This window comes from Electrona antarctica, assembly GCF_951216825.1.
Source record: "Electrona antarctica genome assembly, chromosome: 15".
Lineage (NCBI taxonomy): Eukaryota > Metazoa > Chordata > Actinopteri > Myctophiformes > Myctophidae > Electrona > Electrona antarctica.
The window spans coordinates 6,955,856-6,971,352 of NC_136796.1; the positions used below are offsets into that span (position 1 = coordinate 6,955,856).

General features: G+C 43.0%; 1 protein-coding gene across 2 annotated transcripts; it reads left to right on the forward strand.

Annotated features, from left to right (window-relative positions):
- Window positions 1–1,012: 1,012 nt before the first annotated feature.
- On the forward strand, window positions 1,013–14,741 carry LOC306938846 (ras-related protein Rab-5A). 2 transcript variants are annotated; one of them, XM_079523182.1, is made up of 7 exons: window positions 1,013–1,304; window positions 5,604–5,827; window positions 6,931–7,082; window positions 8,629–8,751; window positions 9,537–9,630; window positions 11,871–11,992; window positions 12,057–14,741. In XM_079523182.1, exons 2-6 carry the CDS (start codon window positions 5,662–5,664, stop codon window positions 11,984–11,986), a joined length of 651 nt encoding a protein of 216 aa, XP_079379308.1. In that variant the 5' UTR covers window positions 1,013–1,304; window positions 5,604–5,661; the 3' UTR covers window positions 11,987–11,992; window positions 12,057–14,741. The 2 variants fall into 2 exon arrangements, with proteins under 2 accessions (XP_079379308.1, XP_079379307.1); XM_079523181.1 differs by having other exon boundaries at window positions 1,014–1,304; window positions 11,871–14,741.
- Window positions 14,742–15,497: the final 756 nt, after the last annotated feature.

Sequence of the window (15,497 nt, forward strand, 5' to 3'; positions counted from 1 at the left end):
ACATACAGAAATCTTCATATATGGGCATAAAAGGGACACAGACAGATGGGTGGAACAGGTACTATGGGCATAAAAAGGACACATAATAACTGGGTGGGGCATGCATTCCAGGTTGTCCAGAAGCATCTGCCCGGGCTCTGGACTTGATCACCCCTATATCTCCATATGGATCTGGCCTGTTCTGACATCACAATACGGCACCACTCTAGTTTAATAAAATAGAATGATTTTATTACTGTGTAATTGAATCTATAACAATTAGACAAATCCTCAGTGATAATAACTGAGAGTCAAAAAAGGACAGGGTCTAATAACAATAATAATAAGTGTGGTTTAATTGGCAAAATTATGTTGGCTAATTGTGAAACAAATAATTCAAAATCTGGCAGCTGTTGTATCTTGACCTCATCTCCTCGCCAGTCGCCACACAGTATAGAAACATTAGAAACACGTCAGTGTCAAGTGATAATAATAATAATACATGGATTTTACAGTATGGGGAGGTGGGTGCGGCGGTGGCTCAGGGGTAGAGTGGCTGGATGGCGCTAGCTCGAACCCGGGCTCCCCAGAATTAGTGTCCAAGTGTCCTTGAGCAAGACTCTGAACCCCTAATGTGCTGGTTGGTTGGTGCCTTCCATGGTTTCCGCCGCCATCGGTGTATGAATGTGCGTGTAAATGTGTGAATGTAACCATTTTACAGTATATACCGGTATTCTCTTTTTTTGAGGGGCGCTGCTAGCCCCTCTTATGCATTATGTGTGCGTGTGAATTTTAGCGAAGATTTGATTGGCTGAGCAAAGTACATATTGAGGATAAAAAGTGAGGGCAGAAAATTTAAGACGACAATTGTGATTTTTGTTTATATTATTGTTATGTTTACATTATTACTATATTGTTACATGATTAGTATTTAAAAAAAAGAAATGATATATGTGTTTTCATAGAATCTCATTGTCACAGTGTGTGGCTAGACGCGCTGTGTGTGTGACGTGGCACGGGAAAGGGAGGGGTGGTGGTGGTGCGATGGAGGGGTGGCGGAAGAGCTTCTTGTTTGTGTTTTGGTTCTGAGGGGAAGTTGTTGCGAGAAGAAGAAAGAAAAAGGAGGAGAGAGAGAGAGACGTCGGTTCAACATCATCGGGGCTTGTTGAGGAGGAAAAACATTCACTAAAAAGTGTCTTCTCTCTCCCCCATCATCATCATAACAACAACTGAACAGCAACAACAACATAGGATTCGATATTTTAGATCGTAGCGTCCGTACCGTGGGTTGGTTGGATCACTGGATCTCTCTCTTCTTCTCTCAGGTACAGTACAGTAGTTGTCAGTTCGATCCTTGCTTGTACAGCAGCTGCTGCCTGGCAGACAGTGGCTTGCTTGCTTTGGGGCTAATAATGGCAAAAAGAATAATAGACGACCTACAAGCTCACAGCGCGTCGCGGAGGCCAAGCGCTGTGAGCTTGTAGATCGGCTAATTTCCCCCCGCGCGCGACGCCGTCTTGCGGACGAAGTGTAACGTTCGTTATTATGATGTGGCTTCTTCGTACTAAATAAATGTGTGACAACAACATACATGCACCGCAGCAGGCCAGCAGCACAACGCTATGCTAACGAACGAACGCTAAACGCTCGTTTCGTTTGGTTGTTGTGTTTCGGGTTGTTGTTTTATATTGTGTCTTCGCTTGGGTATTCTTTTTTTTAATGACGTCTTGTCTTGTCTTGCCTTAAAGTCCGAGGCTCTGAAGCGGACAAGACGAGACAGGACGATTACAGGACAGGACGCCCGATCCCTGTTCGGACAGCCTGGGTCGTTTTTAGTAGGCTTGTTTGTGGCTAACGAACTAGCTAAATAAAGGGGCAGTGGTGTGTCGTTGGAATCGGTGACCTGTCGAATCGTGTGACTCCAGCAAATGCAAAAAATATGTACTAGTCTTTTGGTTAAAATGACTAAACTATAAAACCAAAACTGGATCATTTCCCTATTGTTGGAAGTTATGTGTAACGTTAGTTGTCCAGGAGGTGATATAAGCATTTTTTTCTTCAAAAACATAAAATTATATCAAAGTTGCAAAGGCTCAACTTATGTAACTTAGATAGCATTATTACCAGTGCCATGTTTTGATCTTGCTTACTGTAAATCGCTCTGGATTAAGACAAGAGCATCTGCTAAATGCCTACATTTAAATTATAGAATGTGACATGACTGTCTGTCACATAATAAAAGATAACAATGGATTCTATTACTGAAAAAAACAAACGCAGGCAAACTAAACGGCGCCCCCGGGAGGCACGGTATTTGACAGGTCTCCATTGTGTGTGTAACGGTGGAAGCGGGTCAGTTCAGTGGGTGGAATGCTAATGATGCTAGCGACCTGAACGTTTGTTCTGCTACACCCCGAACCAGAACAACAACATCCCCCCTAAAACGACTTTGTTTAGCCGTCCAGCTGGTCAGGGACACCGGGGACCGGTCGTTTTTTGTTGACATGTCAGCCTGAAGGTGTTACCGCAGTGTGTAAAGTTGTAAAACTCAACAAAACTTTTATTTGTATATATATTGTCACCTATTTTAGCAAGCTAGGTCGCTAACGTCACTAAAGAAACTAGAAAGCTAACAGGCTGCTCAAAACTGTTTTGGGTGGAAAATGGCGTCCTCTGTTCAAAATCAAAACACATAATATGAATCTAAACCTAACCTTTAGTGAGTTGAGTTGACTGCATTATTTTGTTAACCGTGTAACTGCCAGTTCTATGTTGTGGTGTTTTTGTCATCACTGCACTTAGAGTATACTCTAAGGCACTGCAGTAAACTTGTTGACACTTGACAGTCAGTTGACTTGTCAAGTCAACAAACAAACAAGGTTGTTAGCTTAACAGATTAAGCATACACTTCTATTTGTTCCCTCTCTGAGTTGCAAACGGATAAAACTCATCTGTGTTTTAAATACTTAATTGTCTTCCAGTCAACAACAAAAGTTTGGAAAGTAAAAATGTAAATAAACGTATGTCTAATGAGGTCTTCCTGTTGGAACTTGAAAATGGATTGTCTCCTCCACTTACAGTACATGTCATGACCAACATTCATTTCTCCCGGAGAACCCTGGTGATGTGACAGCTATTTGAATACACATGGTGTATAAAGTCAACAATGACTGGTGCTTGTTTTGTTCTTTGTACAGCAGAGCTGTTGCCATTGCTGTGACATCATTTCAAGGGCTGTGTGAATTTGAGCCAAGCCACTTAACACATGTGACAGACATAACTGCAAATGACATTGACAAAAATACTGCTTTTTGGGGGTTATGTTTGCAGAGAAGCTAACTATCTTATTATATACTGTAGCAGATTAGGCCTAACCTGACTCCGCCAGATGGGGCAGCAGAGAGTCCCCCCTCCTGCTCCCATCTGGGAACTCTCAGGCAGACTTGATGCCCGGCCACAAAACGGCCTGGCCAATCAGCAGCAGCTAGAGGCGGGATAGCTGCTGCTGATTGGCCAGGCCGTTTTGTGGCCGGGCATCAAGTCTGCCTGAGAGTTCCCAGATGGGAGCAGGAGGGGGGAACCCAGTGTACTCTCTGCTGCCCCATCTGGCGGAGTCAGGTTAGATTAGGTCTACCTCAGCATGAATCCCCAAAGCCTGTCTCCCCTGGCCAAGGGGGATTACCTCCTGGGCCAAGCCGTTTCCCATGATGCAGGAGGAGACCCGGGTTTCAATCTTTGGTGTTACATATACGTGTATTAAAAATCACACCCGTGTGAAGTGAGGGGCGCTCTTACTGAGGAAAATGATATGAAAATATGTCTTCCCGGTGTATCGCCAATCGCATATACACACAACATATCAATGTTTACCGTATGTTACGCAATGTTTGTGTTTACACGATCACTCAAAATTGTCCATTCATTGTCAATGGCATTTAATGCTTGTGTAGAACAAAGTTTGTGTACACACACCAAAAGCTGGACATAGGAGGGGATAGCGCCCCTCAAAAAGGTATAGCTAGGTCATAAGCACCCTTTAAGAACCCCTTTGTGTTCACAGAGCCAACTACTTTGCAGGGTAACCCAGTGGCACTTATGTAAGGGATAATATCTGGTCACCTAGCTGGATATTATCCCACTTATTACATGGCTACCTAACATAAATTAATACATTGACCCAAAACACAACCAAAAAAGTATCCATTAGTGTCTGCTGGCTGCGTCTGGCGTCTGCCCAGCTGCAGGGCTGGAGCACTGTAGGAAAACAAGGAAGTGAGTTGATCAAATGGAATCCATTTTCGGGTACTGCTTTGTCTATTTCTCGCTCAAATGTTTTCAAAAACATTTTTTGAAAGCAATGTTTAGCTGTAAATGACATTGTGTGTTTACATGGCTGTCATGTTGGAAACTGCAGTAAATCAGGGGGGGCGCAGCCGCTGCTCAGTGGGTTTGATTGGGCAGCGGTCTGTTATAGAGCGGAGCGGTCTGTTATCAAGAAATAACACACCGCTGAATTCAGCGATTCACCAATCAGAATCAAGCATTCAACCAAGCCATGTAATAATGCTATAGAACAGATAGATATACGCATGCATCACAGACACCCCATTCGATGAATCATGGACATGTCAGTTCTTGTTCTATACATGTATTTCTGTGGATTAGGCATTAGCCAGTTAGCCACACACTCCTCCGTCTCAAGAGAACGGCTGTTTGATGGACTCATTGTGTTTATATTGACAACTTCACCATTTGGTGGAACCTTAGTGAAACATGGCAGATTACCAGCTAGGCCGACTGTGTTTCTCTTACCTTGTTTGTTAGAGAAGTAAAGAGAGATCCAGCTCTATCCTTGTAATGTTCTTGATGGAGGAGGAAGGGCCAGATAAACAGATAAAGTCACGACATTCAGGTTTCGCTTTAGAGACAAATTGAACAAATCTGACTCATGACTCATGACAAATTGTTTCCTCCTCCCCTGAGAAACTAAGATATCTGCCACTCTTTCTATAACGGCTCAGTGTTGTGGGCGGATTAATGCACATAATTACACAAGTTACTAGACAATGGACTATAAGAATGTATGGCATGTAGGCCGGCAGAGGTAGCCTACTAACTAAGCAACAATGATAATGGCCTGTAGTGCTGTGGGTAGATGAACTGAATTGCCCTCTGTTATGTGAACATGGTGGGCTTGACTTGATGGTCTCACCCATAAGCACAGAATCATGTTTATTACTACATTCTATAAATTCATGTCAAATAAATAGTTCTAACAGCAACTGCATAGGCCTCAATTATGTCACATGGTTTGTTATTTGCCCGTTATGCTCTCTGTAAAACAACGTGACAGCACAGCGGCCAAATATTTTGTGTTGTTTCAAATGCGGTAAGGTACCACAGTATCTGCCACAAAAAGCAGGAAGGAGCTTGTTGGCGTTGCCATTAGTTGCAGAAGGAATGGCTTAGATTAGAATGATAAGAGTTCTTTAAATAAGAAGAAGGGGGAGAAAAGGTTGTCACTGACTGTTGAATGTGACAAGTTAACTGTAAAAATCCCACTGTCACCGTCAGCCATCCGTTGTTGCACACAATTTCAGCTATGCGTTTGTTTCTTTCCGTAGGCTCTTGCAGCTGAAGTCCTGATAGTGACACACAGGACCCAGGGGATCTGACGAGGTCATGGCCAACCGGGGAGGAGCTACGAGACCCAACGGCCCCAACGCCGGGAACAAGATCTGCCAGTTTAAGCTGGTGCTACTGGGCGAGTCGGCTGTGGGCAAATCCAGCCTGGTGCTCCGCTTCGTCAAAGGCCAGTTCCACGAGTTCCAGGAGAGCACGATAGGAGGTGAGCTCCATGCTGACTGGACACATTCTGCTCCCAGTGCGGTAGAAGCTTCAGTGTCCTGCTACAAACAGATTTAGCCCCAATTCAAATTCAAAGTCTGACATCAATATCGGTAGAGTCCATGGGTTCATGTACTTTTTGTCTCCACCAGGCCGAAGGCATGAGGAGAGAGTATGTTTTGCACTCAGTCCGTGTGTGCATCCGTCTGTTACCAGATAATCTCCGGCACTGTTAACCCAGTCGATGCCAAATTTTGCACACACACTCCCTGGATGCCAACAACGAACCTCTTCCCCAAATTTCCACATTGGCCTATTATAGTGCCACCAGGAGGCTACAAACTGACCTGGCCTGGTGGAGACCTGTGCCCCGAGGGGCATTTTATCTAGTTTGCATTGTAATCCCCATCAGGGGATTTAGATCACCTCATAAGGCTCATATACTGTATGAACTGTGTTTGAAAAATAAACAAATCATCCCAGCCGTTTCACTCATATGGATATGAAGAATCAACTGACTACAAGAAAACACTAATGTTACTGCTGCATAATTAGTTACGTTTTCGCTAGAAACAGACTATGAAATATGAGTTACTGACCGTCATAAACTGTCATCGCGCTCTATACTCACTGGGTGTCTGCGGGTCCTGAAAACGTCTAAAATTCATATTTATTTAAAAGTAGCCAAAAAAGTGTTCAATTGAATTGAAATTGTCTTTGAAGAAGTGAGGTAGCAGTCTGCATTCTCTGTAAGAAAGCCAAGGTAGCAAGCGAACGGCTTCATAGTTAACGATCAATGGCTTATTCACTGGTTAAAATCTGTGCCGCATAGCCTTTGCTTTTCTTGCAAGTTTGGTGTTAAATTTAATTATAGCCTAGGTGGCGTTAAAATTGCTAAATTAAATTTCCTGATACACACGGACACCCTGAATCACCTAACCATATCCTGCTTTTCCCAAAGTCAACATCCGAACCACAATGTGTATTGCCAAGTGAAATGGGATACTGGATAGTGCTAGGGTTTGGTTCATTCATTGACGAGTTACAGCTACTGTGCACGGCATTGTGAAAGAGTACTTGAACCACACTGTTTTCTGTCCTCAGCGGCCTTCCTGACCCAGACGGTGTGTCTAGACGACACCACGGTCAAGTTTGAGATCTGGGACACCGCGGGTCAGGAGCGCTATCACAGCCTGGCACCCATGTACTACAGAGGGGCCCAGGCCGCCATCGTGGTCTACGACATCACAAACGAGGCATGTCTACAGCTCAAACCTGTTTCTACATACGTATTAATTAACCCATAAAGACCTGAGGCCGATTCTACAAAATGTCTTCTAAATAGTTTTCTGAAAAACCTGTTTCTATGTCAGTGGTTCTCAAACTTTTTAATGTCAAGGACCCCCCAAATTATAATGTATTTGGCCGCCGACTGAGTGACGTGCTATGAGCTTGTAGAGCTGCTATTTTTTTAATGGCAGATAAAGTATAAAATAATACTTTAGCTCAAATCTAAAACAACAGACTTTCCCAGTCTTAATGGGTTAAGAATTCCTTTCTTAGCTTTTGCTCTTCAGCAGAGCACAACAACGTATTTAATCGGCGCGTACGATAAACTCAAATGCCTTTTGAAGGTACCAAAAGTGTGATGTTATAGGGATGGGTCCCGAGAACGATGCTATTTTCGTACCAGTACCTTCTGAATGTTGGTCAGAACCAAAATACTGATTTAATTCCTGCACAAATGGGGCTGCTATCTGAATTGTGCTGTGTTCCTACCCGACTTCTATATAACGGCACACCACCAGGCGGTTTCCTGTAAACATTGGTGGGTAGAAATGGCAAAAATGCAATTCATGCAAGAAAACTGTTGTGCGTGAAGGGGGAGTGATACCAGCATCCTCACGAAGACAAATGCAACATGGTATGAATGAATGTGAAGCAGTGCACTAAGTGCAGTGTATTCCACTGTTTGAGAAATGGCTGCTGTGCAATGCCAAGCCACAAACCCCTGTCTCAGAAGATTAAACTTTCCTGAAAACTAGGTAACTTTACCGTCATTACCTGGCTTTGACTAGTCAAGGTAACACTCCCTATCGAAGTGAACATGTCTATTAATTAGGGAGACTAATAACAGCCTTAGTTTTAAATGTGTTTCATTTATACAATCCTTCCAAATAGTTGCCAACAGAAAGGTTGGCAGAATGCCACAGGGCTGTCGGCATGTTTATGTTCAAAGACTTAGAGTGGAGACCAATTGGTTTAGGTATGTTTGATATCCAAGCAAGTTGTCTGACACACACGTGTGGAATGATTTCATTCCAAAATGCCATTAGCCCGAGGACATCAGGACAAACATAACTGTTGCTTATGCTCAACATACAAGCATCAATCATACATATTGGTCATCAATCTATCTACTATTTTGTAAACGGACATTAAGTCTAGATAAAAGAGGGAGAATCCTATTTTTATAGGTATTTTAAAAGCATTTTGGAATTAAACTCTTTGTTATCAACTGTGTAGTGTGTACAGACCTGACTACCAAGGGATAACTTCGGGGTGGATACATTTCCACTGTAGGGACTCGGGAGGGTGACCGGGGTCCTCAGGGATTCCGAAAGCCATAACAGACATCATCTTCCCTTGTAATAATAAAATAAGTTCATTATTTGCATGTGATTTCGTTTTCACCCCCAAGACATTAGTGAGAAGAAGTATCTCACTAAGTTGCGTGTATTGATAAAATCCTAAGGATAATCCATCCCTAATGCCAACGCTGTCTGTTTTGCCTCTGTTCAGGAGTCCTTTGCACGGGCCAAGAACTGGGTGAAGGAGCTGCAGAGACAAGCTAGCCCCAACATCGTCATCGCTCTGTCGGGCAACAAGGCTGACCTCGCCAACAAGAGAGCAGTCGACTTCCAGGTCAGGACAACTTTCTTTCTTTCACCGAGTGTGACCCCATTTGATCATACTTGACAATGATAGTGTTATGGCACTTTTCCAATGCACGATACTGGCTCAACTTGACCTTGACCTGTTTGAGGTTTCCATGGGGAGAAAGTTGTGGATAATCGGGGGGCCCGGTGGACGAAGGCAAGCAGCCCGACGGCGAGCCGCGGGTTCGATTCCCGGGCCTGGCCCTCCTTGTCTACTGTATTATCAAAATAAAGGATAGTACCTGGTATTTGTCCAAGTACCAAGGGAGTGAAAACTAGCATGCTGATATAACTTATAACTGCATGTAAGCTCCTGACTATTGCTAAACTTTAACTAGCCATTGTAAATGTGAAATTAATCAATACTTAACTGATTACTGAGCAACCATGGCCTATTTGTTGTCTAAACGTTATCAGAAACCGCCATTGTTCTTCAGCTCTCTCCTGTGCATGAGGCTTGGATGTTGATCTGTGATCAGCTACATTGAGGTGGTAGAAAACCTGGTAACTGGTACCAAACGCAGTGGTGAGTTGAGCCTGTACCACGCAGTGAAAAATCGGCATTAAAAAGGTTTTATTTTCATGTACCCTTTCGACAAGCAGCTCTGGCTGTGACTTCCCTGTCTTCACCTATTTGGAAAAAAAAAGTAGTAAGCCCTTTGCTCCTCTAGGAGTCTAGGGTGTATAGGCCGTTGATAAATGTCCTCCATTTAACTCCATGCGTGCGTAACTGCGTATGTAGTTTGTGAAGTAATTGCCATGTGTCGACAGGACGCCCAGTCGTATGCAGACGACAACAGCTTACTGTTCATGGAGACGTCGGCGAAGACCTCTATGAATGTGAACGAGATCTTCATGGCCATCGGTAGGTGACTCCTGCCATTTGAGACTGTGGTTGCTGTCGGGTGGAATGTTGGAGTATTAGCAAAAAAGTTATAGAAAAAGTGAAGACCTGGCAAATTCAAAGCAAACAGCACAGTTAATTATTTTTAAATGGTCTTGGCTTTAAAAACAAACCCTGCTCTGAAATCATAACTGATAAAGAGACCAGTAGGAAACCACAAGGTGTGGAAATCCTTTTTTCTTTCTTTCTTTTTTCTTCTTCTTTTGAAAATGCGATGACTGTTTTTGATGCGGTCGGTTCAGCTTTTAGGCTCCGTCTGTCATGAGACCGTTCTCATGCAGTGCAATTTGACGATACATTTTGCTGTGCACTGCAATTCTAATTTATATTACCATTGTTACAGTCTCCAAACAATACAACAAAATCAGTGGCTCAAATTGGAGACCACAACATAAAGCATAGGACACCACAAAATGGGAAGATTTAACAGAAACGGAAACAGAAACATAAAGAAACTCAATGCAGGATACTTTACCAAAATGATGAAACAAAAAGGGAGGCCTGCAGATGCTGGGCAAACTCAAAAGGGGGGAGGGGGGGAACCAGGCCACCCCTATACTATAGGGTTAGGGTTATTTAACTAAATTAAATTACTGAAAGGAAAGGCTCTCTCTAGCCTAAATGATGAACAATGTGGGGCTGTGTCTGAATTGGAACTGAAGCCAGCCAGCAGTAGGGCTGCGGCAGGTGATAATTGGGGAACCTGCTGCAGGTGTGCCAGTCTGATGAGGAGGAGAGACAGTGGGCGTTAGGAACAGCACAGTAATTGAGTGAGTGATTGATGAATCTGTCATGGCCACATGCAACAACCATGACCGTCACCCTACACACTTCAATGCCCTAAGCTCGTCCCTAATGCACACCAAGTGGTTGTTTATCGTCCTGGGTCATACCAGGTCCAATATGGCTGATAAGGACATAACTAACTGGTTTATTGCAGTCATATCATTTAGAAACTTGAGGACATGTTTGTTTATTTACCGTTGACCTGAGGACGCACCCGTGTCACATTATAGCTTTAACCACTTTAACCCATTTAGGCCTGACCTCAAAATTAAAAAAGAATCTTCTAAATCCTCCAGTTTTCTGAAATAAATATTTCCACAATTTTTCAAAAATAGCAGACCTACAAGCTCGTAGCGCGCCACTCGGTGGCGCGCTATGAGCTTGTAGATCTGCTATTTTTCAATAGCTAAATTATAACATAAATGGGTTAAACCATTATTTTATACTTGAGCTGTTGAAAAATAGCAGATCTACAAGTTCGCGCTACGAAGTAGAGATGGGCAGTATTTTAAATACATACATTAAAAAAAAAAAAGGTAAATGTATTTTCAAATACAGAAAATACGTATTTCAATTACATGTATTTCAAATACTGCCCATCTCTGGCTACAAGCTTGTAGATCTGCAATTTTTGAGAAGTCGTGAAAATGTGTGCAAATCCTTGAATATATATTATTTGATAGTGAACAGCAGACAGACAGGAAAGGGGAGAGAGATGGGGAGTGACACGCGGCAAAGGCCGTCGGGCTCGGGAGTCGAACCCGCGGCACGCAGTCGGGCTAGGCTTGGCAGCCTAGGTGCCCAGACGGTTGAGCTAACCATCCGGGCACAGCAAATGATTTTAACTCAAATATTTGCTTCTGGGGGGGGGGTCCCTGGAACAACATATTTTCAGATGGTGTCGCCTGCCAAATACACCATTTTGGGAGTCCTTGACATGAAAAAGTTTAAGAACCACTGACATGGAAACATAAGTTTTTCAGGATTTAGAAGACATTTTGTATAATCAGGTCCCAGGACGGGTGCAGTACTTAGTTTAGACAGTACTTAGTTTAGACTAGTCATTGGTTAGACCAGTCATTAGTCCTACAACTACAACCTATCTCAAACCCTCACCCTTAACATTGACCTCAGAGGTAACTAGATTAAGCCAGACTAAAACTAAATATAAGATTGAGAAACTTTTAGTACTTCTAGTAAGACTAAAACTTAATTGCCCAGACTCTTCTTCAACAAAGATGGCGAAAGCAAACATTCTTTGTTCGGTACTCATACAATAGTATGGTACAAAACACTGAAGTCCTTAAACCAGAAACCTAACCTTAACCCATGTCTAACCAATAACTAGTCTAAACTAAGTATGCACCCCCCCCCAGGTCTAAATGGGTTAACTAATGTTAATTTCTGCCCTTCAGCAAAGAGACTGCCTAAGAGCGAGCCTCAGGCTGCAGGCGCCAACAGCGCGCGGAACCGGGGAGTGGACCTGACGGAAGCTGCCCAACCAGCCAAGGCCCCGTGCTGCAGTGCGTAAACGTGAAGAACCAACCCCCCCCCCCCCCACCCCCTTCGTTTCCTCTCTCCTCCTCCTACGAGCCCAGTACAGAACCAACCCCCACCCCCTTCGTTTCCTCTCTCCTCCTCCGAGCCCAGTACAGTAGTAAAACTAATGCGACCGATGCCTCGAAACGCCACTGCGTTTACTCCACCCAGCTCCCGTGGCGTGCAAAATGACAAAAGGTGCCCTCAGTCAAAACCCACACCCTCCTAAACCCATCACACTGACTTCTTTAACATTTTACCCCTCACCCCTATTGCCCCCTTGTGATTCTACTGTTGCTCATTGAGACCTAGCGATCATCCTTGCCTCTCTATAGCTCTTTCCATATAATTGTTATTACTGATGATAACAGACACGCCCCCCCCCCCCCCCCCCCCCCCACCCATCTCTATGTGTTGGTTATGATGAGCAGATTTGAGAGGCAGGCTCTGAGTGGGCTCTTTATCTGTTCTGGGATAAACTAAAGACTCTGTCGCTGAATCTTTACTAACGGTCTTTTCTTTTCTTCCTCCTTTTTTAAAACATTTTGTTTCAATTGTTTATTTTTGTTTGTTTGTTTTCTATGTTGGAATTATGGGTGCATGTGTAATTATGAGGCCTCAAAGAGAGTAAAAAGAAAAAGAAAAGAAAAAGGTTTTTAACTTCTGTCTTCAGTAGCACAGAGAAGAAGAAAACAAATCTGTCAGAGAAGACGACTAGAAGAGGAGTGAATTCTTGTACGTGTGAGAGAGAGTGAGGGAAGATGGGGAAAGGAGGAAGAGTGAATCTTTGAGTTCCATCGCTCGCTTTTTATCTGCAGCTCGGGGGAGAGAAAAAGAAAAAATTAGACTTTTGACCGCTGGGTTCTCTCTTTCTCCATCTCCCACACTCCCTCCCCCTCTGATTTTTTTCTTACAAGTAATATATCTATGTGCTCATCCCCCCCCCCTCCTAGTTCCTACTGGCCTCCCTTCAATGCCCCAAGGTCCCTTCTGTGGGCCGTGCCTGCTTTTTAGCTGTCCCCTAGTGGCATCGTGCAATGTCTCACAGTCACAGTATTTTAATCTGTGACTTCAGTGTCTGCAATGACCAGCAACGCAACCCTACCCCACAGCAAGGTCTAGGGGCGACCCCCTCCCCCAGTCTAAATGGCTGATGCTACCGCCTCAACTCGGCGCGCGTGCGGTCGGGTCATTGCGGGTTATAGGTCACCAAGTCGGTTTATTTCTCATATCATCTCCTGCCGTGGTTCCTGGATTATGCAGACTACCTTTTTAGGTGTGTGGAAGAAAATGTGATGGGCCAGGCTTTTTTTTGTTTTCCTTTTCTTTCAGGCTATTTGGGGTTATTTGTTTTACACCCAGTGGCAAAAGACGGGTGATGCTATAGCGAGCGTCAAGCAAGGACCTGCATTATCTTAAGATCAGTCGACGCCGACATTTGTCAGCCTCTCCCAAGTCACAATCGCCCAGCATCTTTACTTTAGGAAGTGCTTTAGACACGTTGGTTTGTGTCACCCGTGAACACCAGAGTGGACCCTGGGCTGAAATCCACCCGTAGACTCGCTCAAACATAGCCCACACTGACGTGCACGTTAATGACTTGAGCTCTATTTTCAAGCTCACAACGTGTTGTGTGATGCGACACGTTGTGAGTTTGTATATCACTTTATTTTTCATGTTCACCCAGGTTTTAATTATTTCCCAGAGCTTTTCCTTTCCTCGCTGACTTGTACATCATTGTACATAACGAACACACACAAACACGTATACAACCTGTTACAGCACTTCCCGTCACTTATGTTCCTAGCCAGCCTCGAACTCTCACGACAACCATCATCATTATTGTACAGATGACAAACAAACAAACAACCCACAGCTGGTCGATAACTCCGTTCCACAGGTTCTGTCTTACTCATGCCTTGCACTAATGACGCTCATGAATATATCTTGTCATAATTACAGCCAGTGTGATATAAATATATATAAATATATAAATAATAAACTGTAAATAGGGTGTTGCAATGTAGTCTACTTTTTTTCGATTTACAATTGACAGGACTAATGCTTGCTATAGGGAGTTGTCTAGATAATCATTAAAAAAAACTGTACAGTTCGCAGAAAGATGAAAAAACTGCCTCGGTCCGGGTATGGAATTTTGTTGCTGATCTCTCTCCCTTTTTTTTATTATTATTTTTCCCTTCCCACAAACAATTGTTAAATTATAATCAGTGGTGGTCTTTATAAATGTATGTAGTGTTATTAAACAAATGAAATGGCATTTATTTAGTGGTATGTCTTGTACCTTTTTTCAAAAAGTAGAAAAAACAAAACAAAAACAATGTCCAAACGTTTTGGTTTTTTAACATTCTCAACTTTTTTTCGCACTTCGCACACTCCCCTCCCCACCCCTAGTCGGACACTCCTCATAACTAGAAGTGAACATCCAGAGATCGTGGAGTCACAGGCATAAGACGATATAACTATCGGATTGCCGTGTCTGTCGGAAATGTTGCAGGAACAATGCACAACCGTTTAGCCAGCTTGCTGGTGCATCCAAAAAATTAAACAGTTAACACATTATGTACTTTATGTTTTATTTGTATTATTTCTGCGCCCCCCCCCCCCCCCCCCTTCTTTTTTGTTGTTGCTGTGGACACTTAATTACAGCCGAAACATTTAAATGCAAGCATTTTGCAGTACTGTTATGTAATGACCAAATAAATACTGAAATAAATTTGATCATATATTATTGTACTCATGTTCATGAATGTATGTATGCGTGTGTCTGTCTGTGGTTATATGTAGATTTGATTGTGATGTTTGCGTCTCAATAGCAGGCCATGGATCTCTTAACAAGGATCATCAATGTGTCTGTAGCGAGACTCAACCTTGTCTGTGGCAAATCTTCACATTTTTGTTTTGTTTTTTACATGGCATGATAATGTTCTTATTTTGATCACAAGACTTCAGAGATCTTCAGAATATTTACGACACTGATTTACTATGACACTATGGCACATTTAGGAGTCCATAATATATAACTATGCATGAGAGTTACAGACCTGTAAATGTCTATAGATCTTTATGTAACTGGGAATATTATTGTCTGTTGATTTGTATTATCCATGGCAACAATATAATTTTGACAAATGTCCACCACAAGCCAGCATTGGTGATGACCTCCTGACAGAGCTGGGGGACCTATTGGTCCTTCAACAGCACGACCCCCTTCTCTATTTTAACTTTTGACCAGGTGTTTAATTGATTGCATAAAATATTTGGTATACGTCTGGTAACACTGAGATTTGAACAGATATATTTCCCCCCAAAACAAAGACTTGTTTTTATTGTGATCATGTTGCAGTTAATTTACAAGTTTAAATGCTGTTCATATATTTAAGCCAACCTTTGGTTACTCGTTTTGGTGTTTGGCAATGCATACATTTCGTTATAACACAACATTAGCTCAGTGCTCAACCCTATACCCTAGGCGGCCCATCATG